At 41.1% G+C, this 27,235-nt stretch overlaps 3 protein-coding genes across 6 annotated transcripts in view; all 3 read left to right on the forward strand.

Annotated features, from left to right (window-relative positions):
- ppp1r37 (protein phosphatase 1, regulatory subunit 37) overlaps positions 1-10,329 on the forward strand; it is a 45,111-nt gene extending 34,782 nt beyond the window's left edge. For all 3 annotated transcript variants that reach the window (XM_003450831.5, XM_019355512.2, XM_005455751.4), the window contains 6 exons: positions 103-215; positions 1,767-1,908; positions 2,055-2,221; positions 3,038-4,679; positions 4,798-4,875; positions 5,990-10,329. In XM_003450831.5, coding sequence (XP_003450879.1) covers positions 103-215; positions 1,767-1,908; positions 2,055-2,221; positions 3,038-4,679; positions 4,798-4,874 — 2,141 coding nt within the window. In that variant the 3' untranslated portion in view covers position 4,875; positions 5,990-10,329. The remainder of the gene's footprint in view (positions 1-102; positions 216-1,766; positions 1,909-2,054; positions 2,222-3,037; positions 4,680-4,797; positions 4,876-5,989) is intronic.
- A 2,612-nt stretch (positions 10,330-12,941) lies between these two features.
- Positions 12,942-18,090, forward strand: LOC102081410 (zinc homeostasis factor 1). 2 transcript variants are annotated; one of them, XM_005455752.4, is made up of 6 exons: positions 12,942-13,098; positions 14,267-14,884; positions 15,746-16,012; positions 16,122-16,399; positions 16,946-17,133; positions 17,571-18,090. In XM_005455752.4, the coding sequence occupies exons 2-6, from the start codon at positions 14,269-14,271 to the stop codon at positions 17,872-17,874; spliced, it is 1,653 nt and encodes a 550-aa protein (XP_005455809.1). In that variant the 5' UTR covers positions 12,942-13,098; positions 14,267-14,268; the 3' UTR covers positions 17,875-18,090. The 2 variants fall into 2 exon arrangements, with proteins under 2 accessions (XP_005455809.1, XP_025754330.1); XM_025898545.1 differs by having other exon boundaries at positions 14,267-14,344.
- Positions 18,091-19,876: 1,786 nt separating this feature from the next.
- Positions 19,877-24,725, forward strand: mrpl28 (mitochondrial ribosomal protein L28). Its single transcript, XM_003450804.4, has 6 exons — positions 19,877-20,031; positions 20,473-20,778; positions 23,120-23,272; positions 23,354-23,488; positions 23,579-23,665; positions 24,370-24,725. Exons 2-6 carry the CDS (start codon positions 20,494-20,496, stop codon positions 24,463-24,465), a joined length of 756 nt encoding a protein of 251 aa, XP_003450852.1. The 5' UTR covers positions 19,877-20,031; positions 20,473-20,493; the 3' UTR covers positions 24,466-24,725.
- The last annotated feature ends 2,510 nt before the right edge of the window (positions 24,726-27,235 follow it).

Consider the following 27,235-nt stretch of genomic DNA (forward strand, 5'->3'; position numbering starts at 1 on the left):
TTTACAGTTGCTAAGCATTTGTCACTGCTCCTCATAAAGATTTTATGTACAGTAATCTTCTAGATGCTCATCAGAACTCGGTCTGTGTGTGTTTCTGTGCAGGTCTGGCGTATGTGTGTGAGGGACTAAAAGAACAGAGGAAAGGCCTCGTCACGTTGGTGCTATGGAACAACCAGCTCACGCATAATGGCATGGGCTACCTTGCTGCTGCACTGGTACACACACACACACACACACACACACACACACACTTGGTGACAGTGAAGCCAGGCACATTTATCAAAGGTTTTAAGAGCCTATGTGTTTAAATTTATTTATTTTTTTAACTCTGTCACAGAAGTGATCCAAATAGAGGTCTGCTATTTATTTCTTAGTTTTCTTAATATCCTGCTAGGGCATTCCACCCCCAGCTAGGGCTCACTTTCTTGCACATGTGCACATTTTAATTCTACCTCAGTCAATGTTTATGACTGTAATTTAATTATTGTAATACATTTTACCCATAAAGCATGTCATCTTTACTGGAATAATGGTGAGTCACATCCAGGACCCTGCTTGAAGCAGACGTAGCAAAGTTGGGGGTTTCCAGTTTCTCCTTAGCTTTCACAGACTATGTTTCACACTCCTTAATGTCTGGACAAATAAGACTTAGAACTTTGTTTATTTTCCTCATGGGCATTCATACTTGCATATCCTTTTGGAAACTGCTATTCAATTACTTTAGACAGGTGTGTAGCTGGTGGATTAGTGTGCTGTGCAAACAGGTGCTATGACGTCTGATTTGACTGGACATTTCCGCGTAAACTTGTCATTAATACACCTGACATTTTGTGTTGACGTATCTCACTAAGTGAATAACGTGATCTCATGTCCTGGTCGTGCCAATTCCAGTTCAACCTGGAATAAATTCATAGTGGTTAGTTACAGATAATCCATTGCTGAAGTCACATATCTGTCATTGAGGGATTGAATGTCATTATCTCCTCCTCTCAGTGTCATTTCCTTCCATCTTTTTATTGTGTTAGTACTACAGACTCTGATGAGTCATTACGTCTTCAGCCTTGTCAAGGAAAGATAACTGCCTTTTTTCTGCTTGTATTTAGTGGTCAGAGGTCTTGTTGCAAACCATTGGGTATTTAAAAAAAAAAAAGATTAAGTAACATAACATAGATGACTGCATGAAGCCACTGCAGTATATTTGTTGATCTCATTATTTCCGATTTATTGCTGATGATTAATGAGATTTGGTTAATTTCGTTGACTTGGTGTAATTATGTTCATTATGGGCAGGGCTGCAGTTACACTTCACTGTTTGTCGATTTTAACCTATGATGTAGTTTTTGAATTTCATTTTAATGGCCATTTCCCATCATTTGATACATAAAGCTACCGTAGCCATAGACGCTTCCTTCTTGGAAATGGTGCTCACTCATTTAAATGTGCGTTTGACGTTTTAGCACTAGCTAACAGGAATGATCTTAATAAATACTCTTATTTATTGGACAAGTAAATAGTAAGTAATATCAAAACTGCCTACTTGGGCATGAAACCTTTAAAACAAATCTCAACAATATTTGAAAAGAATGACTTTCTATAAACACATGTAGGCATTGAATCCTGCATAAAGTACAACGTTGCTTATTTTTTGACATTTGTAAATTACAAAGCTTATTCCTGTACTGTTAACAAACACAGCACAGCAAGATCACTGTGATTATGTTATTCATTATTTTTTCCACTTGTAATTTAAATATTGTTCCTCTCAGCCATGCACACAGAGTCTGGAGACTCTGAACCTCGGCCATAATTCAGTGGGTAATGAAGGAGTCCACAAGCTGAAAGACGGGCTGATTGCCAACCGCTCTGTGCTCAGGCTGGGCCTTGCTTCCACCAAGCTGTCCTGTGAAGGTAGGAAATGATCTATTTGTTCCTCAGCTGTAGTTTTTGTGTGTGCGTGTGCGTGTGTGTGTGTGTGTGCGTGTGCGTGTGCGTGTGTGTGCGCGTGTGTTGGATTTTGGCATTTTTGACTGGGCTCCTGTTGTTGTGTGCTCTAGGAGCTGTGGCTGTGGCCGAATTCATCGCTGAGAGCCCCAGACTGCTGCGCCTGGACCTTAGAGAGAATGAGATTAAAACAGGTGGCCTCATGGCCCTGTCTCTTGCCCTGAAGGTTAACACCTCTCTGCTGCGTCTCGACCTTGACCGGGAGCCCAAGAAAGAAACTGTGAGTATGCGAATAAGAAATGGTAAAGGGTAGAGAGGAGAGGAGAGGAAGGAGAAGGTTGAATATAGTCCAAATATTTCTGCAGCTTTATCCCATTTCAGCCGTGTGCAAATGTGTTTGTTGGGTTGAAATTAGGTGCCTTTTTACTTTGCCAATATTTTTCCTGGATTTGTAAGCACCCTTAACTTCATAAGGACAGGAGGTGATGTTTTCAGTGCTGAAAAACACATTTAAGCTCTGTTTAACTGTATGAGTGCGCACACATTATGTTTTAGCACTGGAAATCTGAGGGTCAGGTATCAAATTGTGGGGGTGGGGGGGGGGGGGGGGGGGGGGGGGGGGGGGGGGGGGGGGGGGGGGGGGGGGGTTTCTTCAAGTTTGGTTGATTGTATATAAAATGACCTAATTTTCTGGAAATTCCAGTGAGAAGACCAAAACCTAATACAGTTTAGGGAAAGCTTAGTGTTGGACAGTGCCAAATACTTCTCCTGTCCAAAAACTGTAAAACAAATTGATGAGCCACGCTGATATGATGATATATGGGCACTGCTCTGATTAATACCCAATAGGGCAACAAATCTCAGTTGTTAATTAATCCCCAACAAAACCACAATCGTCTTTTTTGTGGGTAGAGGGAATTCTGATCTTCTTCACCTGTTATGCCAGCACGATGCCACCATTTTTTAAAAAAAAGATTGTTGTTAAAGAACATACTTCTTACTAAAACAAATGAAGGAAGTAACGCCCTGGTTACAGTGACTGTTTTGCATATTAGAAATGTGTTTTTTGTTTACGTATTTATTTTTTGTCTCTTAGGTAAAGAGCTTTATTGAGACGCAGCGTGCCCTGCTGGCTGAGATCCAGAATGGTTGTAAGAGAAATTTCATCCTTGCTAAAGAAAAAGAGGATAACGAGCAGAAGATGAGGCATTCTGCCTCTATGGCTGAAATTGCCACAGAGGAAGAACAAGAGCAAGAAGAGGAGGAGGAGGAGGAGCAAGAATCAGCATCAGAGGAGAGAGGTGACGTAGAGGATAAAGAGGATGAAACGGCAGGAAATGAAACGCAGACAAGCAGCCAGTCAGGCGCGAGCTCTGACTCAGATGTTCCTCAGACTAATCTGGAGTCTGACTCTGACACTGAGGATGAGGAGGAAAGCGAGGTGGTAACAAAATCTTCTTCCACTTCAAACTCCTCCACTCTCTCAAACCAGACTGCTACTCAAACCCGTCCAGGGGTTGCACAGTCTCAACTCAGTGCCTCACATACATCCTCAGCCTCACCTTCTAAAGGGTCAAGTGTAATTTCTGTCACCGTCACAGAATCTGCAGCTCCTCCGGGCACACCTCCATCTCCTGGACGTTGCATATCCGTCTCAAGCCCTGGGAGGGGTCATAAGATTTTCATGGTGACCCGGGTGGAGAGCCCCCCTGAGCAGCATCAGCTCCAGTTAAGTGTACCTGCTGTTCCCAGCCAGTCTAAAGAGCACCCAAAGACTCCTGTAGACACAACACAGCAGACACAACCCCCGTGTGCAATTCAGACACAAACACAACTGACACAGGAGAACATGAAGGAGAACTCACCCGCTCTGTTGACAGACTCTAAAATGACAGAGCAGAGTCCTGTAGCACTAAATACTCCACAGACCTGCAAACTAGAGCCACAGTCTACAACTGAAAACACAGATCCAAGTCTACAGTCACCAGCCCCGCCTTTAAATTCCTCATCAGACCAGGTAACCGAGAGCCCTAAAAGCCCCCAACCTGAGCCGCTTTGTGTAGAAGGAAACAAAAAGGAAGAGGAGGCGGCAAAAGGTCCTGTAGGAAATGATTGGCAGGTGATACCCCAAGAGCGGGAACAGTCAGAGGAACTGAATCCACCCCAGACTAGCTTACCTCCACAGCAGGAACTGTTAACATCTGGACTGGAACAGCTACCGAATGACGTAGTAACGGCGGCAGAGGAGGCCTGCTCACCACACCAAACACAGGAGAAACTTCTACAGAAAGAGAAGCAGGAAATATTAGTCAGCTTACCAGAAAATGAAAAACCCAGTTTAGCAGAGACAGAACAGCCAAACCAAGAGGAGCCAAGGCCAAAGCAACAAACAGAGGCACATGAACAGGAAGCAGAGTCTTTCCCCTCTGTCCACACTGATCTGCAGGCACCAGCTGTCACTCAGGGTGGAGCACAGGAGTCAAATCCTCAAGCAGGAGATGCAACACAAAGTCCCAACCCCACCTCATCTTTGCCTGAAGCCGTCACTCAAATAAATCCACCGGTTGAAAGGGAGGAATCTGCTGACGAGAGCTCTGCAGACGAGGGAGAGAGTTTTGCTGAGGCTCTAGAAGGGGAAGTGGTCGGTTCTGCTCTGCCCAACGGCCTGAAACCTGAGTTCTCCCTCCATCTTCTCGACACTGAAAGCCCCAAGCCTGGCAGCTGTGTGATGGAGCACGGTGAGAATGTGTGAACACTGATGTCATGTTTTTTTTAAATCAGATGCATTCAGTAGATTTTTTTTTTTTTGTTGTGAAAAGGTTGTTTTAAAAAGTCTCTTATGTGTCACTCGTGTAGTGAGTGTCAACTGTGGACAGGACCTGGAGGAACTGCTGCTGGAAGCCAGTTTGGAGACTGGGAGAGATGCACCGTGAGGTATAGAGCCATCATCACATTATTATTGTGCTGCAGAGTGTGCTTGAAGCAATACTACTTTGTTGCATTAGAAGTAAAACAAAATACATAAATTACAAGTTCCGGTTTGTGCTAATCAGCAAATAAACACGAGTCTCTGCCTGCCCTCTAACAGCCCCTCATCTCAGCCTCAGCTACTTTAAACCTAAAGAGCCCAGTCAGTTCTGATTGGCCAGTTTTCAAAGCTGCCCTTCATGAGACTTCACCCGGCACTGGTGGCTAGAAAACAAATATTTGTGTACATGTTCAAGCCTTATTCTTTAAAATATGCAAGTCATGAAAACCAACCATAAAATGAGAACCCTTTGCAGAAAATGCTGTAGAACCTGCTTCTGCAAAGTGTTGAGCTGGTGCTAATATGTAGCACGTTTTATGCACATTCTCCTTCTGGTAGAAAAACGGCATGTAAATGACAAAAAGGTGTGTTTTCTGCTTCTGCTCTTTTAATATTTCAGTTTACAGTTCATTTCTCACAACTTAAAACACAATAAAAGGACCAAATGTGCAGATAATGACATTAATGATGCAAAACACAAGTGTCTGCTCTTCATCAGACAATGAAACAGCACAATCTTAACTCTCATATGACAAATAACATCCAATCATAAATCAGATCTGATATAGGGCAAACAATAGGTGTAAAATTTCATCATCCATATCGCCTAGAAACAAATGATACATACTCGTTGCAATGTGTGTATCAAAGAGAAGTGTTAAGCTGTTTTCATACATGCTCTGCAGCTTTTCAAACACTTGCGTAACAGAGGTGCGGCTCTGTAGTCGGACATTAGCCTGCCAGCTCACTGGGAATAAGAGTGTGTGTGTGTGGGGGGGCTGCTGCTGGATTGTGCTGATATGTGAAGGCCAAGTGCCCGCTCCATTGATTACTGGTAGGATTTGGGTCTCAAGTATATCTTGCTCACATTTCCTCTACTAAACAAAGTGCAAATGAATGTGAAACGTACCATTTTCTGGTGTGTACATAAATACAGCTTCATGGTGTGGTTAATGATACATTTACACGTGGTTCTGATCCAAGTTCAGTTTCTAAAACGTTTATCTCCTCTCTCCACAGGGACTGTCGGGACAGGTGAAAACAACATAAGTTGTCTGGCTCTGCTACTTGACTGGTTGCCCTTCAAAGTTTTTGTCATAACCTCCAACACAGCATTTTCATAAAGGACAGAAAACCCAGTGTTACACTCACAGCTCTGTACAGGAAGATAATGGAAACAAATAATGGAAAAGACTCGAAGGACAAGATTTCCCTGTGGAGCTCAGTTGTGACATAAGGAGACCCTCCACATCCACACTACACCCAACCACTGAAACACACATGCATATGCACAATGAATATGCGAAAAGAGGGGGGAGAGAAATAAAGTTCACCCTGTTGTCACTACATTTTGTCAGCTTCAATCTTTACATGAAGAGAAGTGAGGTGTGGGGACAAAGGAGAGAGGATGAAACACTAACCAAAGACGGACCTTTCTCACAGCCCCTTGCGCTCTTCTGTAGGTCTCCACAATGATAAAGAAATTAGTAATTAAAAGGATTTTTTGTAACATACATACACAAAGACAATAACAGATGATGTGAAGTGACAGAAGACAAAAGAACAGCGGCAGACCCTGCCGATCAGACCTGCTGGCTTTAAGCACTTGAAGTTGGAGTAGGTCACTGTTTAAGGCTTTTATATCCACGGAAGCTGAAGTTGTTAACGTGTCTGTTTAAGTGTCAACATTTTCTGTGTGCGTGTCTCCCACTCCCTCCTTTAAACTGTAAGGGACTTCTGCCAAAGTGACCTCTCCTGTTTGTTTTCTCCTCCTGTGCTCACTTTGGCCCCTCAGGAATCGGCGTTCCCACCACCGCTCAGACCTTTCAGATCTGACGCGGAGGAGCTGCAACCGTCTCCCGCCCGCTTCTGCTACAATAAAACTGCTTTTTAGAGGTCACTGAGTCGGTGATTTGTTCCCCGCTGAAAAGAAAAGAAACCTTTAGTGAATATTGGAAATTTATACGTCTGATTTTGGTTGATTTATTTCTGGGCGATGGGGGGCAAAAATCAGTTTTTCCCTTGATTCTCTGCAGCTCGGTGATTGCTTTATTCGATTGATTTTTGTTGTGTGAAAGTGTAAAGAAAAGCAGCCTGGTCTCAGTCGTCATCTCCCCTCTCCTTTCCTCCGGTCCCTCAGTCTTCCGCTGGTACTTTGTGCCATCCCTCCCCTGTGTTCTCGCTCCTCATCATGTTGCCTTCAATCTCACCACTTCAGATTCAGTGTTGTTTTGAGGGGAGGGTGTCCAGGTTTTTCGCTTGGCTGCTTTGAGAAACCAATTACTTTATATTTATTTTATGAGCCCTCTGATATATTTTTGACCCCCCCACCCCCCATTTTCTTTCCCTTCTTCTGATTAGGGCTTGCTTTAAAGTTTTTGATGTATATATCATATCACACTAGGGGAAACATTTAGTTTTTCTTTTGTTTTTTGAGGGGGGAGGGGCTCTAATAATAATTTGAGGAAAGGTAAATAAGATTGAATGATTAGAAACAAAGAAGCGGCGGGCATAAGAAGCAACATATTTTAAAGCTGCTCTGCTGTGTGAAGCTGTTGCCACAAGGGGGCAGTGATGGCTGTTTCCCCACAGACCCAAAGGAGACCACAGTCCGAGCAGCATCACGTGCTAATGTCTGTAAAAATCCAAGTCCTGACCTTAGTTTTTCAGAGCAGGGTAGTTAGACGGTATCTCTGCTTTGATTATTCCTCCCTGAAGCGGATACCGGCAGGTTGGATTTCTTTTCCTGCAGACGGAGCAGCATTCAACCTTCCTGCTCTTCTCCACCCAAAAGATAGTTTGCTCCCACTGTTTGTAATGCTTTAATTTTAGATTTTTTTTTTTTTAAAGAATAATTTGTTAACTTAATTGAACTGTGCTGGTAATCACAAAGATATGTATGGCGAAATTTGTTCCTCAAATAAATGCATGTAATAACTAATAATATGACTGAATGTATGTTTCAATGGAAAATGCTCCGCTTGGAGCTGCACACGAATGCATGAATGACAGGAAGAATGGTTTGGATAAAGTTTTGGGTTACAGATAATGTGATAACAGACCTGGCTCAATATGTTGCAGTACCGACAATTAAAACGGTAATAAAAAGTGCAGCGAGCAGTACCGACATGATTACGGCTCCTCTGAAAGGAGCGAAATGTGCTGTTGCTGTTTTGTTCTTTTTGGTTTGTTTTCAGCACTGCTGAGTGGATCCTCGCAGGCACTTTAAAGCAAAGCCTGACACTGATAACGATGTTACTTGAAGGTCGGACGCTGTGTCATTAATGTTTTATTTTTCCATTTTGAAGGTTTTGTGTTTTAAGTTTACATAGTTTCTTTCAAGTTGCATCCACACACTTTTCAAGCTCGTCAGGCTGTTCTCAAATACTGATTAACAACCACCAACACACACACACAAACGCATCTTTTGTTCTAACTAACAGAAATCGGTCTGATACATGAGACATCTCAACATTTGAGTCACTTTAGACCAGTGATACCCAACCTGAGGACACTCCAAAAATGAAAGATCTTAGACAGTCCTGTGCTTTTTGCTTTGGATACTTTATTTGTTTTCAGATAATTAGACCATAGCAACTCATTGAGGAAAGATCCCCATGTTAAGAACTTCACCAGGAGTCAAATACTGTGTGACCAAACGCACTGACACATCCATGCATTTTACTCTTTATAGGACACGGTGTTTGGCTGCTATAATGAGGGTATACTGTTAGTTTCAGGTCTTTCCATATTATCTCAATCTTAAGAAAAGATTTGAAATTAAGATGTTTTTTGAAAGCTGACTTTATCGTCATATTTGCGGTGGCTTTATAGTGCAGTGGTTTATTCATTCACTTCACAATGGGGAAGGATCCTGGGGAGGAGATACAAATCCCTCTGTGGTGATGTCAAGAAGCACATCTGGCACCTAAATACATAAATCTATCAAATCAAACATGCTGCCTGCTGCAGTCACCGATTGTCAATAAGGAAGTTGCTAAAAGTAGCATTATAAAAACTCCATGAAGACATCAGTAATTCAGAGTCAGTGAAAATCTTTATACTCTGTCCACATGTTCTGCATTTATTCATTTATTTTTTATCATTTGCTAAATATTTGCATGTTTCATTTTGTGAATAATGAGGCTGTTTGCTAGCATTTACCAGCTGGCACCAGGGGACTCGTTTGGATTTATCATCAGTGAAATTTCATAGCAGGCTGATGGAAAATAAACAAGTGTCCCATTTCTCTGCACCAGGGTTTCACAGCCTTTAAATTAAAAGTTGGCTTTAGAAAAAGGAGAAAAACATGTGTTAGCTACCGTCTCTTGTTTCTTAAAATCCTTGTTTCTCTCTCCCTCCTGTCCTGTGGTCATTTCTATTTCATGCCTTTGAACTTAAGTATAAAACAAAAAGAAGTCATGGCGTCATTACTAGAACACTACAGAGATTCCAGGAGAAACACTTCCCTCTCCTGAAACTATTCCCCGGTGTGAACCGCCTCACCCCTCTCCTCCACTGGCACTTCACAAAGCGTGGGAGGGTGGATGGGGCTGCAGAGGCTGTCCTGGGGTGAAGGTGTGGAGAACGATGGGAGCTCTGCTCTGTTTTACTGTACAAATTCTTCATCACACAAATCCACCCCACCCAATGACTTAAGGAGTGTAAGAAAACTAGAAGTCCTTAAAACCCTAGCAAGTGACCCAAAGTTGTTCATGTCTTAAATAAATGCCACATAGAGGGTTCTTTTGTTTTGTTCTTTTCACATTTGCATTCTGTATCCTGAAATGCTGAAGAAAATACCAGAAATGGCTTCAATCTTTGCATTTGAATCAGTATTTTTTGTGTTTCATGTTTATAAACTTTTACACTTGTAAACAGAAACTGTGATCTTTCCTTTGCTTGAACTGCTGTAAGGGGCAACGCTCTGACCACTCAGCTGATTTGTTGTTATTATTAATTCATTTTTATTGGTGTCATTTTCCAGTTTTCCAAAGGCCAGACACTAAATTACTTGATTATTTAAGAACAAAAGAAACATATTTTAATGTTCAGCCCTCAAGTTTGGAACCACAGGCCTACATTCATTCAATCTTCAGTTTCTTCCGATTGCAACACTTATCTGTGAGCGACTGCCACAAAACATCCTTCCTGTCATCAGTGTCTGTAATGACCCACCCAAACCTGCCCTGCAGTCAGTGTAGTGTAATCACGTTCGGTGTAGATTTGGAGGATTTTCTTCTCAGTCTGGACTCTTTCCTGTCGGGACACAAACTGTGCGACACTGTTGCTGCACAGAGTTTTGGTTTTATTGCATCTGTGGGGAAATTCTCGTTGAAATAAAACATTTCCTAATGTTCTGTTGGCCTCCTGCGTTCTCTTCTTTTGTGACTTATCATATGGCTCGAAAAGCACCTGAGGCTTGTTTATCTCCACGCTGGTACGAAGCATGTGATTGTGGACCTCGGGGCAGATGGCTGAAAAGTTCATCAGTGTGAAGTTTTCTCGAATCGCTCCACCGACGTTTAATTTCCTCAAGAAGAAAAAGCTGATAACTGCCCACAGCGAGGAGCAGGAGCAGGTATGTGGTTTAATAAATATTAACTGGACACAGATTTTGTTCTAGTGAAGAAAGATTCAAAGGAAATTGCTTTTCATGCGCGCACACAGACGCTGGATTAAACAGAGTGAGCTAAATTCTTGAGACAGCAGCTGCTCACTTGGAAGCTACTTGCAGTAAACATTTTTTTTTTGACATACAAGGCCTTTACCGAAATCTAACTAAGAGGAAATAAAAGCACGAATAATAGTCTGAGTGTCAGCTATATATCTTGGGGCAGTGATGTTAAAATTCTTTGTGTAATTCTTTGGTCAAAATTTGTCTGTCACACAAAGTTCATCTGTGTTTTTTGGATTTTTACTGCGCTTAGTCTTGTTGTCAAAGTCTTTTTACATCGAGGGCCACACGACTCACTTTAATATATCTCAGTTTTTGTTTTCTCCTGTTGGCATCCATCCAGGATTTGATTTGTTTATTTAGTCTAAGTTAGCAGATGAGAGGAATTTCTTTGGTCGAGACCACCTCTAAAAGCTGAAAGCAGTTTCCATGGAAATATTTTGTACTAGCACAGTATTCGTATTATATCCACTGAACTCTCAGAGATTACCTAAACCCCTCTAAAAGCAACATATTGTACTGGCTATGAAGGTGATACAGTGATATTGTAAATATTTATTTTTCCGAAATAAATAAAATGCCGTTTGATCTGATAATTATACCACGTTCACCACTGAAATGTATTAATTCTTGAATCTGTATATGTTTGAACAAGCTTCTTGTTTTAGCTTTAGCTGCATCTATGCAGTTTGTTGTGAGCTATGAACTAAACCAAAACCAGCTGAACTGGATCTAATACTAAAGCATTTCTTTTTTTAACATTCCCAATTATTTCAGTTGCCATTCAGAATATCTTATTTAGTGAACATGTGATTGCTGCACATAGGCTAAAAGTCTGAATAAGCACTGCCTATCCAGTTAATATTTATGGGGAGTTGAAACTTAGAAACTTATCTCAGCTAAGATTAATTTCATTCTTCTTCCTTTTCATTTTCTAACAAAAAAATGAGGTGTAAACAAATCAGGGAAATATTGTGCGTACTTGAATCAGGAAGGATGATTCAAGCTGGCTTTCTTTTTTTTTAGCCATCACATTTAGTGATGGACAACTTTCTCCAAAAATCAAAGGATTTATGGGACATCCTTGGATTTTCAGAGATAAAACCTCTAGAGGGGCTGCAGGGTCAGTGTAAAGATTTTAAGCTTTTATTCACTGAAAGCTGCTCCAGCACAGTCCCATAATTAAAAAATGGAGGTGTGGAAATTGGTATAACAGGCAATACTTCAAACTTTATGGCTCCCTTTTTGTTTGGGGACAGCCACAAGTGATCAAATGCTTCCTTGCTGGGTCTTTCCTTGGGTTTAGCTGTGCCTCAGGAATGTGCTGGCATGCTGGTGAAACAGTAGGGATTTATCTGTGGTGTCAGCCCCTATCTGGCCTGTTGATCCACAGTCCAGTGGACTGAAACAACCCCCCTCACGCTGACACTAAGGAGCAGGGGCCGATGGGACTGCAGCGTCATTGTGGGATCATGAGAGGGGGACAGAGAGGGTGCAGCACATCCACCGAGCTCACAAGCGCTGAGGAATTTTTTTAAAAATGGAAAGATTTTAAAAGGATTCTTGATTAAACTTAAATTACTGCAAATACACTAAAGTACTCGCCTTGTTGTGGAGAAGACTCTGATGTGTGATCTGAACATTGTTTGACTTTTTGTTGACCTTCTGCCTGAGGAACAAAGCATGAGGAATTCACTCATCAAATTTTGGCCCATTGACACAAACTGACCTTCTGGCAAAAATACAGCCTGACATGAGCTTAGATTTGACATCAAAGCGTGAACTTTTCTCCCCACAAATGTGCTGTAGATCATACGTAGATATATAGAATAAATATAAGAATATGTGAATCCCAGTAAACATGATGTTTCTGCCTCCTTTGATAAATATCGCAAGAAATAGACAATGAAATAATCAGTACATATCCTGCAAATACTTGAATGAATAGAGTGTTTAGTATTTAGTTTATTCCAAATTATAATAGAGTGTTGTACCCTGATCTTCCCACTATAATTAGACAGGCCAGCTAAAAGCAGCAAGTCCATTGGTAATGGAGCTATAATATTGACTGGATACCAGTATCCTAAATGCTATAAGGCAGAGCTGAGAAGGTCTCACCTCATGATGGCGTTATATAATCCTGACAACACAATCGGGGTTTAATTAGTGCAAATTAGCTTCACTTGATCTGCTTGGAGGGTATCTGAAGAGTGGGTGGGCCGTGTGAACATATTTTCAACGCATTTTCTCCCACCAACGAGGGACGATCCCACCCACTCCCTCCCCTGCTCACATGACTATGATTACAGCAGAGGAGGAGTGTGGTGGGACAGAGAGAGGGTGAGAGATGGTGAACACCATGAATGACAGTTTTCAGCTTCTGGTGCACAGATCACATCCAGGAGTCCAACTTGTCTTTTAGTGCCGGCTGAGGGACGTCCACTTTTCTGGGGTAAATGAACTTGAGAATATATGATTTGCTTGTTTTGGGGGGTTTATGTGGAAAGTTTGTTGTATGTTTCATGATTGAAACATGTTCTTGTGTGAAAAGTTGTTTCTATGAAACCAAAACTGCTGCAATTTAAAAAAAAGTTGTCTTTAGTTCAAGGTTTTAATTGCAAGAGAAATAAAAGGCTTTAAATGACTTTTAAAGTACCAAACAAAAAGCCCTCAAAAGATACAATGCTTCATTTCATGTATAAGAGTTCCATGTATTCAATCATCAGTGTTGCGTATGCCGAGAAGTCATGAGTGCACCAGACAGCACAGAGGCATCTGGTGAATTGTGTGAATTGTGTTGGCTCATGCAGCTGACATCCTGACCTTGAGTGTAACAGATGCTTTTGCAACATCGCAACACAAAGTGTAGCTCTTTGAGTTTGTTTCTTCAGGACAAGGACAAAACTTAATCTGACTTCAGGGATAATCTTCAGCTCTTAACTCTGAAATGTTCATTTTTGTGAAACACTTGACCAGTTTATAGCTCCTGCAGTGGATGATGAACTCTCCAGGGTGTAGCCTGCCTGTTGCTTTATGATAGATGAAAAATATGCTCCAGCTCTCACATGGCCCTGAACTGGATCAACAGTTGAGAAAATCAGTGAATGGATGGATTTCAATAGTTTGTGCATTATTGAAGTTTTTTTTTTTTTTAAATGAATTTCACTCTCTCACTTCTTTTTTTCCTTGATTTTAAAATAATAACACATTCAACCATTGGATGGATAAATGGTTTGCATACATGTTGTTAAGAAAGAAGTTTTTCAAAAGACTCTAACCAGGCCTGTGAGAAAGTACATACATCCCATCCCTGTGACTTTATCCTCTCACATTATTTTGGAGGTTTTACATTGCTTCAGTTCGCTGAGATTTGTGGGTTCCCTTGAAGTCTCACCACAGCCTGTCAGTCATGTGAGGTTCTGACTTTGACCTGGTCATTACAACACCTTGGCTCTTTTGGCATTCTGTTTACTAAGTTTTACTAAGAGGACATTTGTGCCAGATGTAATGTCCCCCTAGGCAAACCTGAGATATCACATTCACAATAACGTGAGGCCTCAGTGCAACCAGTGGGGTCTTAGATTCAGTGTGTTTGAATGTTTCTGTACTCTTAATTGCAGGAATGAGGGTGTTACACTGGTCCATGCTGGGAGTGACCATTCTGCTGCTGATGTGCGAGATCGCCATCAGTCAGCTGTGTAAGTCCCTCATCACCCTGGTGGATGGTTTCCACACGCTCTTCATCCTCATGCACTTGGCTCTTCCTCTTCCTCAAACTGCAAGCACAATTAAAACATCGCTCTCCACTTTGGAGCCCTCTACTTCTCCACATGCTTCCTCCATTGAACCTCCAGCTGGTACCCAGACAGTCACTGCTCAGCCTAACCATGAGACACCATCAGTGGTCAACCCTCATCAGCCCTTCTCCCCAAAGATTTCCCCCGTAGCTCTAAACTGCGGTCTGTCTTACCACAACAGCAGGGTTCAGGTTGTGAGGGTTTTCATTTCTACCCTCCTACTGGTCTCCTTGTGTATTTCGTACTTCATGGAAATTATCCACTTTTTCCTGAAGCCACATCCAGTGCATCAACCCCAGCTGCTTGTGGTAGTTGGAGTAGTCAGCACGCTCTATAAGATGCTCGTGTTCAGGCTGAGCTGTGATCGTCTGCGACATAAGAAGACCGGGGTAGTCCGGCAGGAGGAAGAGACTGGATCTCACCTACTAGTTAACCAAAAAGGTAACACAGAAAAAATAATGAAAGAAGGTAAAGGGCTATTTTATTTACCTGCACACAACTCTTTGGCTTATTGTACCATCAGGGATGGTAAGCATTGATCCAATCCTGCAGATTTACAGCTTCAAACCACAGACCTGAGACCTGTTTTTTTAGTCAGTCTTGTTTTTTCTTATATACTTTTCTTATATATTTTACACTCACATACATATTAATATCCGTACTCTGCTGCAAGCACAGACGCCCTGCCCACTTGCTGCTGATTTAAAGGTATGTTAGCATTAAAGAGCTAAAACAGCTTGTTTCATGCAGTAGATGAACTGAGCTGCTGCCAAGTTTCAATATAAGAGGAATAAAGATTATTTTGATCTGTGAATCATGCAAAGGTACTTCAGTAGACTCCAAGAATAACAATCACATAAGTGAAATGACTAGATGGTATAATAAACATAAAGCTAAAGCCAGCATGTATTAGCTTAAAATGAAGAAGAAATAAGGGGTTGGACATGGCTAAGTTCCCATTTACACTAAATGTGGCTGCTTACAAATGACACATTAGATGACAACGCATTTCACTTTACTTCAGCAGATAAAGAGATATGTTGGTGCATCCTTGGTTGCTAGAATTAGTTGCATTTGTAACATCTTGGTAAGGCTGCCACAATAGTTGATTTTCAAAAATAATGATCAATTTAAAGGAGAGTAGAAAGCTTTTTTTTAATGGCTAGATTAAGCCAAGTGCATGTAGACTTCAGGAATGGATTATTAGTGTACTCTAACGTAGCTACGCAGTGTATATTCAGCTGTAAGGAAGATCAACTGGTGTCCATGTTTGCTTTTCATTCCTGTGTTCCACTCCCACAGTCCTGGCTGAGGAGCAATCCATAGGCCAAGAGGAATTCGAAGACATGAGTGTATCAAAAGTTGAGTCTGCTATGCACGATATGCTCGTCCTTTGCAATCCTGTAACTTCCAGCATCCCTGACACTGACGCCCAAAGTCAGCAACAACAGTCAGAAGTTCACCTGCGTGAATTTAAAGTAGCAAGCAGTGCTGAAGATTCGAAGGCTTGTAAGGGTCAGAGTGATTTCATAGAGAATCCTGAACACAACACCTGCACGGGACATCATGGTAACAGTTCAGCTCTTTACACTGTCCACTTTTTCTCTGTTCAGTTTACTATGTATTAGCCCAAACAACAGTTTCAAAGCATGTGTTGTGCTCTTTTCTCTTATTTCAGAGAGTCAAAATGCGTCTAAAACCTCTGACGTCTGCAAGTCATTACCTCACACTGAGAATCCAGTTCCAACCAACTGCTGGCCCATCAGACTCCTGTCATTGATCTTTGTCACTCAGGGAGTTTTTACGTCTCTTCTGGGCCTGATCAACAGTCTGGTGATGCTACTGATCACCCCGGAGGTCATCGACAGCTCTGGTGCCTGCAGCCTCCTGGTTTACCTGGATCCTGGCCTCTCTCTGCTGGCTGTCATTATGCTGATTGCCACCACTGCACCACAGGTCACGCTCTGTGTGTTTATGTCATGCTAAACTACACACTTAAAGTTGTAATCATTTGAAAGGTCTGGAGGCAGGCCTCTAGTCTGCATCCAGAATAAATGCACGACAGAAGGAGTTCATCTGAAGCAGGATATCTTACTATTATCTACTTAGTTTACTGGAAGAAGAGCAACTGATTTTACAAATAAAATTATATTGCAGGAAAATTATGAAGAGGTTAAACACATAATGCAGACTGAAAACAACACAACTGCAAATCCACACTATGAGAGTATGTGAGAGGAAAAGCAGTGTACAGTAGTTTATTATTAAAAGTACAGTTAGAATATGCTTGTGCTTTAAGCACTTTGTTCAGTAAGACTGGTATAGACTTGCAGCTATTTCCTTTTTCCATATTCTCTGACATCATTCATGAGAGATATGCTTGACATATTATAGGTCAACAAGTTATTTACAACACTTCAAATGCTGCCAATCACTTTCTGGCCCATCCAAAGTCTGCTTCGTAGTACAGGCCTCTGTTTTCACTCTTGCTTCCCTCTGTAGTTGTACAGGTATGGGCTGCTGCTACAACAGGCCACACCACCACATATTTGTGTTACTGATCTTGGGCGGAGGATTGCATGCGTGCCTGGAGTGCAGGCTGTGCACGACCTCCACGTCTGGCAGTTAACTGAATCCCTCGTTGTGGCTTCTGTTCATGTGCACTGCTACACTGGATTTCCAGCACACAGGTGAGACGAAGATGTTTCTGTTCTTCGGTGCTGTTTCTAACAGTCAGCAGTGAGTAATTTCTTGGGAATGTACTTAAAGAGGAGCTGTTGTGCCCATTTCTAACTAAACGCTTTTATTCTAGCATTCTACTCTAATAGCATTTCAACATTCACAGTACAATTCTTATTTATCTTGTACTAGGTCTTGGTGCAAACCCACTGTCTGAAACAAGCTGCGAGGGATTGCACTACAGCCCAGTATATGTTAAATAAGGATCATTTTGAACTTTGCATAATGGAAAGTTACTCTATAGAGTCAAAGAATAATAACGTGGTGGTCAAAATGTGCACAACAGTCTCACTTTAACTGTCACTGCTGAGTGGTTATCATAAATATGATCTGTCTAAATTCAAACTGCCACATTTTGTTAATGCAGATTCATTTCAAATGTATGCAGGTGTGCTGAAATGATGTCGGGAGTCACTAAAGTGCTGCGGAGCGCAGGTGTGAGCTGCTGCACTGTTCAACCAGAGTTTGGTTCCTCCTCTTTAGGCAGCGAGGACGGAGCTTCTCCTGTTATCCACAGAGAGGACCCCTCACCGCCCCCTCCCTTGGCCTGCAGCCTCTCCTGCAGAAAGGCCTGTGCCAGGAGTATGTGCTGTTCTCCTCCAGAGGAGGCGATCCAGAGCCTCTTGGCGCCACTGAGTGGAGAAACAAAAGAAGAGCCTCAGACTTTGATCATTGAGAACACTTTTCTCTGACAATAGCCAAAGAATAACTGTGGAGGAAAGAAATAAAATGACCCGAATAAGCTCAGTCTCAGTCTAGAGTTTTGTGGTGCTACTCTGAGAAATTTTATGCAATGTGAAGTAAAATGGTTTAGATTTTTTTTTTGTAATCTCTGATGTCACCATATTTGTGCCTGGAAACTCTGTTATTGTTTCCAAGTTTTAAAATAAAAGAAATCTTCATTCTAATTTGTTCCATTTTATGTTTGTTTAAACAGGAGTAATAAGTAATAAAAATGATGCACTGCTCCACATTGTTCACTCCAAATATCATTCTACTATTAAAATTTGGCTACAGCTATAACTCATCCTGAAATGCTATATTTGCAATATTACACGAGTTTTATACTGTCTATGGAAGTTGGAGTTAATCTAGAATACAATATCAAACTTTTATGTGTATATTTCCTCTAAGTGTAAAGCATCTGAGTCCTTCTTCCGCCACTGTGTCTGCTAAACATCTTTGTGATCTTGAAGAATATCTTGTGTTTTCATGAGTCCCATGAAGTCCCATGAAGCAAGAAGAGAGGAGCAGGAGGTGAGCTCAGCTATGTGTGAGATGTGCCTGTAGAAACCGTTTACAGCTGTTAAATCCGCTTTACACCATCTGATCAATAGGCTTTATGTATTTCTCTTTTTTAGTCTTTTATTTATAATTTGAATGCTATATAATGATATTTCTATTCTGCACAATACACCCAAAGAAAATACAGCCATAATCAGCTGTCGTCTGTTTGGATTCTGTTGCAGCGGTGATCATGTAGCTTACCTTTGAGAACACCGTGTGTCTCCTCCTTTATATTTTCAGAGAGCCAATCAAAACACGTCTGCTTTGCATAACACCGCACAGACCCGATTACGTGTCTTTTCTTTAGTGATTTATTCACACAAGGAAGAATAGAGTATCTGCCATGCAGTAGACGGTCGTGTTTATGATCTATCTTTGATTAAAGCACGCTTAAAACAGTCACTGTATGTAGCACCGTGAGTCAGATGAATATTAATGGTATGAGGTATTTATATGCGTAAAGACGCTGTCAGTAAGTGCCCGGATGAGCCTCGGTGGTCCGGGGTGCAGGCTTCAAACCTGTAGCTGCTTAGCGGCAGAGTGGTTCAATTCCACCTTTCGGGCGTAACAACGAAGCACAGTTTTGAAATGATGAGTAATTGAGCGATGAATGATATGTGTAAAGAGTGAAACCCTATTGTACCACTTCCTGTCAACCTTTGTCATTGCTCTCCAAAATAAAAGTCCATGTTTACGGACTCCTATATCAATATCAAAATAACATCTGAACTCTTCAATGCAGGAGATGGTAATGGTCCTCCAAACCATGACAACTTTAAACAATAGGGTTTCATAAACAAATTAGTCCTTCCTCTACATCGTCTCTACTCCTTGTTGTGACAGATGGACACATCTGCATATAAATATAACTTTTAAAACACACACACACACACACACACACATATATCTATATGTTAAAAAAATTGATTGTTTTTAAATTTAATTGTTTTTATCATCTGTTGTTGTCTCTCTTGCACCACTGATTTATGTTCTCTTTAAGGTTTTTTTCTTCTTCTTTAAGCTTCTTTTTTCCCCTAGTAATTCATTCTATTTATCTGTACGATACGTGTGTAATGAAGTCTGATTAACTGACTAAAAGACAAAAACACCTTGACATTAGGCTTTAAAAACAGATTTCACGTACATGTATTAAAAGTGCAATGCTGTTTATAAGTATTGAAGGATTTTAAGAACAAATCACAGTGCTTAGATTCTTAAAGGAAGCTTTTGGTGCAAAAAGAAGAAAGAAACACAAACATAACACATTTATATATATGATGAGTATTTTACAAGAACACGTCTTTCGTTTGTTCTGCTCTGAAGTACATTTTTATTGTCTCAACGAACAGCGCTTTTCTGCCTGTGGGTGTACATCCGGTTTGCCCGGAAGAAGAGGCAGAGCGACGTCTTCTCTCAGCCAATCATGTGTGACGCTTTTTGCACTTCGCGGAAGTTGCGGCCAGTAGCGGAGGATTCATGATGCCCTTGCCTGCTTGATGTTGAGAAAACGTGGATTAAACTCTCCATCCGTGTTTGACGGCGTTGCTTTTTCTAATTACGCAGTAAGACCTTTTAATAGTGCTGGTACAGACACTTATGGAAGGCTTGTTTCATTAACTAAGCCGGTGTGTAACTGTGTTGTTGGCCTGCTTTGGTTAACGATCAGCTAATGTCATGAAACTTATTCTGTTTCTGTATTCCAGTAGTTATTTATTAAAAGAAATAAACGATTCAGAAAAATGGTCAGCTTGTAATTACAAAAGGCATTTCTGGCATTTTGTATTAATTGAAAAAATTATCGCAGTTCTTGCTTCATTATCTTAAGAATGCAACCTGTCAAAGAAAAATCAGGAAGTTTTTCCTCTTTTATTTCTGCACCAGATTATTTTCTGTATGTATTAAAGCTGTAACACCTGCAAACAGTGGAACTCTGCTGATTTTTTTGATTGGTCTACATAAGCGACACTAACTAAGTTCTGTTCTTTTATCCCTCTGTGTTGCAGATTTGACTGTCAAAAGCAAAAATGCCTCTTCTAAAGTACTCCCCCAAAGTGTGGGAGGCCCTTAAAATGAAACAGGGCATCTATGCTCGTCTCCCGAAGCACTACCTCAAGTCCCTTGAACAGAAGGCACCCACACCTGTCCACTGGAGGCCTCTGGGAGTCCAGTACCGAGCCAACCCCAAGACGGGGCTGAAGGAACGGGTGCAGGATGTCCCAGTCCCAATCTACTACCCTCCAGAGTCCCAGGACGGCCTGTGGGGAGGAGAGGGCTGGATATCGGGCTACAGATATGCCAACAATGACAAAGTTAGTCTTTTTTGTCTTTCTTTGTGCTGCTGTTGTGTGCTTTTGATTTCCTCTTTTGATACTTTCCTATAAGAATATTATTATATTATATAAAATGCTTGTATGAAAGCAGGGGGCAGCTGCTGAAGAACAAAGCATTAGAAGTTGTGTTCCTGAGTTTGCTCCATTTGATTTGCATCAACCTATTGTGTCTTTACAGAGAACCATTCAGAAAAGTAAGGTGATCTTGAAAATATGAGTTGAGTGAAAATTAAAAACTTTACTGCTGCTTAGTAAAAATGGCAAAGCACTGTATTGCTAAAGAAAAATATCACCTGGTGTATTATTGGCTGTGAAATGTTAGCGTTTACATAGATCGATCTGAGAGAAAAATTCTACATGATCAGTTACTTCTGGATAGAACCTGACTGATTTATCGACTGAATAATATTAGCTATTTGGCAGTCGATTAGTATCAGGATTTATAACAGCTGATAAATGAAAATCAGAAAAGTAAAGATGAGTGTTGATGTTGCATAGTTTGTCCAATAGAGGACACTCTGCAGCTTCTCTGTTGGCAACATGGGTTTGGAGCACCACAAATACAACAACCAGCAGATCCAAGCAAGGTTGGGGAGAGTGTAAACGACTAAAAAACGGGGTAGTTCAAAATTCTGCCTCATGAGAAATCTGTAAATCGCTCACAGGCCTGTGTGAGCCTACAAACCCCCTCTTCCACCTGCACATATATCTCTGTTCGACAGGTGAGAGATGGTGTGAAAAATAGGTGAGGGGCCTCTTCACCCTAGTTCTGTAGTAGAACGCCACCTAAACCAAAAGAGGACACATCTATTTACAAATAATAATAAAAATAATAATAATGATGATAATAATTCCTTATTTGAATCCTACCAAGACAGATTTATATGCTAGCTCCTCTTTCAGGTCACACGAGGCTTTTGTCTTGATCAGAACCACTATTCTTCTTTAAGAGCAAGTCTCTGAGGAGTTTCTTTTTCTCCACGAGCTGTGGGATGAACTCTGACTGCAGCAGTCAGAGTTTGTGAATCCTAGCACACCCGGTAGTACAACGGCTTCTTTTCTTTCTGAAGAATTTGGGGTTTGACACCTCTGAACACTTTTTTCTTTAATACATAGTAATGAATAACAGTTGCATAAGGACCAGTGGTAATTCAAAATATGACATTCCTGTCTTTAAACCTTATATCCACAGTCTACAGGTCTCGTTTTTCCTTTAATGGTACCAAGAAATATGCTGTCACCTTCTTCCTGCGCGTCATACCTTGCGTGTCAATGATGCGCTCACTCGTCTATGTTATTTATTTTCCCACAAGTGTGGCACTTTGCATCATTTGGTGGTTATTTCACTTTTAGGGTTTGAGGCCCTTTGCCCAGAATTTTGGCATTAAGGCCTTTTACAAGGACGCGGCGCTCTGAAACACATTTATGTCTGTTGCTTGCACCGCACAATATCACTTACAAAGTCAGAGAGATGCATGTTTTGAAATGACAGGGAGCAGGCGTATGTAGTAAATGTAGAGCGGCCGCAAAAAAAATGATGTCCAAGCAGAATGCAACTGCAAGCGAAGCAAATTTTGGGCCATTCGCTCTAGCTAAGTGCATGCCTGTGCTATGTGAAAAGGGCTTTTGGCAGTCTGCTGATCTAAGCACGTCTATGACTAGGCTTATTATTTTTGTAGTTTCTTCTTTTTTATACAGTCGTTTGTCTCTCCTCATAAATTATACACGGTGCATGTTGCTCTTTGTCCCCCACAGTATTCCCACTAATTTTTGGCTGGGCTCTACTGCTGGACAGTCTCTCAGTCATATTTTAGAAGTTCAGTCTCTGCCAAAAAACTAGTCTTTGCTTTCCTACCTGCTTGCTTACCAATCTACTGCTGTGGCAATTCCTATATGATTTGCAGCTTCTGTGTATTTTTCTTCTCCAATGGTCTACCAGTCCACCATCTTGCACTGGGAGAACCTGCACCAGATAGAGAAGTAGTGCACAGATGCTGCAGAGCAAAGACTGTAGTTTAAAATAGTGGAGCTACATTTCATTTGACAATGACAGACTCACTGGAGAAGCAGCTGATTATTTTCAGTGATATATTTGACTCTTGCCATGAGAATACTTGTGGTGAACCACCTCATGTGATATTATTTATTATTTAACCTGAGAAAATTTAAAAAGTGCTCATCTTATTTCCTCAAATGTACTTTTTCTTGTTTTGTTTCTTTAGAAATAGTTTAAAAGTCCAGAAAGTTTTCATTTCAGTGCACAAAGCTGACAGCTTTTTGAGCCCAGTGATGATCTGTTGTCTAAACTGTCTTTGTTTAGATGTCCACTCGTCTGAGGAAAACTTGGAAACCACAGGTGTTCAAGAGAGAACTTTACAGCGAGATCCTTGACCACAAGTTCATCATCCCAGTCACAGCTCACACTCTGGACCTCATCGATGCTGCTTACGGCTTCGACTATTATATCCTCAAAGTAAGAGAAAACTACCCCGGTTCAACATGAACTTTTTCTTATTGTGTTTTCCATGTATCTCTAACTAATGACTGGTTGTAGACACAAAAGGAGGACCTCAACTCCAAACTGGGGATGGACCTGAAGAGGGCAATGCTGCTTCGTCTGGCACGCAAAAACACAGATCTTTACCCTAATGACCCCGTTAAACGAGAAAAAGTTTACGAGAAGTACAAGGTATGTCCGATATGTCTGAGTCAACTGAGTGATTAAAGTCAACAAGGGAAAAAAAAAAAAAAATTCTCCCACTTTTTTCTGTGTGAGCAGCAATTTGAGGTCCCAGAAGAAGAGGCAGAGTGGGTTGGTCTAAGTCTGGAGGAGGCTGTGGAGAAACAGCGGCAGCTGGAGCACAAAGTAATGAGTCATTTAAGTCATTTAAGTGTCTAGAGTGAGTTATATGTCGGTATGTGACATCACATTTACAGAAAAAGGGAGTGTGAAAAGTGCAGCCCTGCTGGCGGTAGACTGTTTTCTATTTATCCACAGGCCTCTGGATTTGCTGAATTTGAACCCTTATTTTTTCCTATTAAAACCACATTGATGCTTCCAGGACCATGTGAGATGAAAGCTGACAACGTTATTCTTTGTTTTATATTAAAATGAGCTGTATCATTTAAAGGTCATGAGATACATCTCTTGATAAATCTCTCTTTGCTATATTTAAAGCACTTTTTAAGCATTTTTAAGTTATTCATCTAATCAGAATCAGAATACTTTGATCCCTAGGGGAAATTATTTTGGTTACAGTGCTCCAGTACAAACAGTAACAAAGACAGACAGTACACTAAGTAAGAAATAGCACAATATATACAATATATACATGCCTGTATGTGTTGCAGTAATAAATTAATAGAAATGCCTTTTGTCTCTTTCTGTATGTTTGATTTTGCGCTGGTGAAGCCATTACAGAAAATTTTACAGATGCAGAAAACTTACATTTCCATCCTTTTTAAGACTTTTATATTTAAGTAATTAGATGGCTGACGGTTTTTAACATTGTGTGCGTGTACCGCGCCCGTCTTGCAGGTCCTGATTGTGTTTATATTCTTGTCTTTCAGGAGCCTGAACCTATGTTCAAGGTCTGTGTGGATAAGCTGGTGGAGGAGCTGCACATGAAGAAACTGTTGGAGCCACACGTCACAGAGAAGAAGTGATATCTTGAACCATTTGTGTAACTGAAAAAAATGATTAGGTTGAACTGTGAAGCTTCTGTGGATCTGGCTGAGAGTTTGAATCACCACATCCCTGTTTCTGAATGCAACTGGGAAGAGCGCAAAAGTGAAAGTGGCAGAAGAAACTAAGCCATGTTGGTTTAATACTTATCTTATTTCACTTATGGATTATTCCTCTTTGCATTTAACAGCCTTGCATAAGGAAGTTCAGGAATTAAGGGAAAAACCTCCAACGGTGTAAATATTCCCTGAGCAGCTCTGATATGAGGCACATGTATAGAAAATAAAAGATTCCTTTTCTTTTAAAACTTGATTCTGTTTGTTTGGTTTCTAAAGAATATTTAATGAGTTTATTTTTTAAATAACTTCAATTTGAAAGCACAGTTTCTTCTATAATCAAACCATATAAATATATTTTTAAATGGAACTTTCCCTTCAGTTAACATGCTGTTAAGGTGTTACTTATCCACAGATGTCACTGTACATTGTCCACACTGAAATACATCCAACTGTGGTGATATCGACGTGGCTGTGACAGTGGGTCTTGAGTAAGTCGGAATATTATTGAAAGAACAATATCCACCAGTGTTGCAGCAGAGGTGTTACAGCAGTGAAGGACAGACTGGTAGCAAAACCCAGAGTGAAAAAATGATCTGCTAATTAATATTACCGTGCATATCGAGAAATTTACCGATTTCTTTGTGTGTGTTTGTGTGTTGATTTCAAAATTCAAGACTATTGTTATCATACAAGCATAACACAAATTAAGGTAATGCTCCCACAAATGGAGAACAAAAACTAATTTGTATTTATGTTACTAACTCCAAAAGTTGATTCTGTTCATCTGGACGTAGCGTTTTGTGGGAGAAACATTTCGTCATTCATCCAAGTGACTTCTTCAGTCTCAGCTGACTGCAGGTTTCCCCAATCTTATAAACAGTACATTTGCATAATGAATGAAACCAGCCCACTGAAGGAACAATGGGCTGGGAGGTCAGTTCCTTAATCATAATTATGCAGATTCTCATGACCACTGATCAATGGCCATGAGTACCATTCACAGAGAGTTGGGGAATGGCTGCAATCCCGGCATTGTAAGATGTCGAAAGATGTACCCTTAGGTCCCTCCATGATTCAGAGATGTTCTTTCCCTTTTCACGTAAATGGCCTCCTTGACTCCCCACTCAAACCAGCGTTCCTCCCTGTCCAGGATGTGAACATCCTCATGATTGAAAGAGTGTCCACTGGCCTGTAGGTGTAAATAGACTGCAGATTCCTGGCCTGACAAGTTAGCTCTTCTGTGTTGTGCCATCCGCTTCGCCAGAGGTTGTTTGATTTCCCCGATGTTTAAATCCTGGCAATCCTCCTGGCACTTAACAGCGTACACTATGTTACTCTGTTTGCGTCGGGGGACCCGATCCTTGGGGTGGACCAGTTTTTGGCGCAGCGTGTTTTGGGGTTTAGAAAAAATGCGTCTCAACTGCTCCGATACTCCTGACACATACGGGATCACTACAGGTTTTCACTTAGGCAGCAGTTGTCCTTCTCTCCTGGATCGGCTGGAGCTTTCTTTTGGCGCCTTCCCAGCTTTGACAAATATCCAGCTGGGATAACCTCAGGGCCTTCTTGATGTGATGTTCTTCTGTTTCCCTGCCCGCTGTGTCTGTGCGGATGGTGTTCGCTCAAACTTAATGTAGTGTATTCTGTACAGTGTAGCGAGGAATGCCCAGACCTCTACATTGGAGAAACCAAACAGCCACTTCATAAACACATGGCACAACATAGAAGAGCCACCTCCACGGGACAAGACTCGGCTGTCCATCTGCATCTAAAGAACAAAGGTCACTCTTTCGAGGATGCTAATGTTCACATTTTGGACAGAGAGGACAGATTGTTTGAAAGAGGAGTGAAAGAAGCCATTTATGTCCACTGTGAGCGACCATCTTTGAACAAAGGCGGTGGCTAATGACACCAACTGTCTGCCATCTATAATCCAGTTCTGAGATCCCTTCCCAGACGCCTTAATGCACACTCACATCCTGGGCAATCTGACCTCAGGAAATCACATGATAGGGTGGGGTTAGGTTTCACAATGACCTCACCTTAAATCTTGGCTGATTGTGACCACCCGTTTTCACACCTTGGCTCATGTGATTAGGTATAGGATCATTAGGAGGTCTATTGTCACTCTTGGGGGGATACTCCAACAGGGCTTAAATCTGGGACTCTCCACCATGGACAAGAAGTCCAGACGCTTTTCTTTCCAAGCTCCCAAGACTTTGTCAAAGACATTTCACCTCTTATCAAAATGGGTTCTAAAACCAAAAGTTGGAGAGTCCCATTATTCCCATTATTCATGGGTGTCGTTGACCCATTATTAATCATGTGCTTCATCACATGAACTAACGGGTGAAAAAAGGTGTTGGTCATTACTGTGTGAGTCGGGGTTGAAGTATCTGAGTCACTGGGTCACTTTATACAGTCACTGACAGAGACTGTGTAAACACTGAAACACTGAGTAAAGAAATTTTAAGCAAGTCAAATGACTCATTTGTGGTTTTAATATCTCATTAAAGAAAATAGCAAACAATAGGGAAGCAACATGGAATATGGAAGCTTGTTTCCACCACTAAAAAAATAAAATAAAATAAATGCTATCCATAACTCAAAATTAAAGTTATGGATATATATATATCTATATATATATCTATACATATATATATATATATATATATGTATATATATATATATA

Source organism: Oreochromis niloticus, linkage group LG14, assembly GCF_001858045.2.
Source record: "Oreochromis niloticus isolate F11D_XX linkage group LG14, O_niloticus_UMD_NMBU, whole genome shotgun sequence".
Lineage (NCBI taxonomy): Eukaryota > Metazoa > Chordata > Actinopteri > Cichliformes > Cichlidae > Oreochromis > Oreochromis niloticus.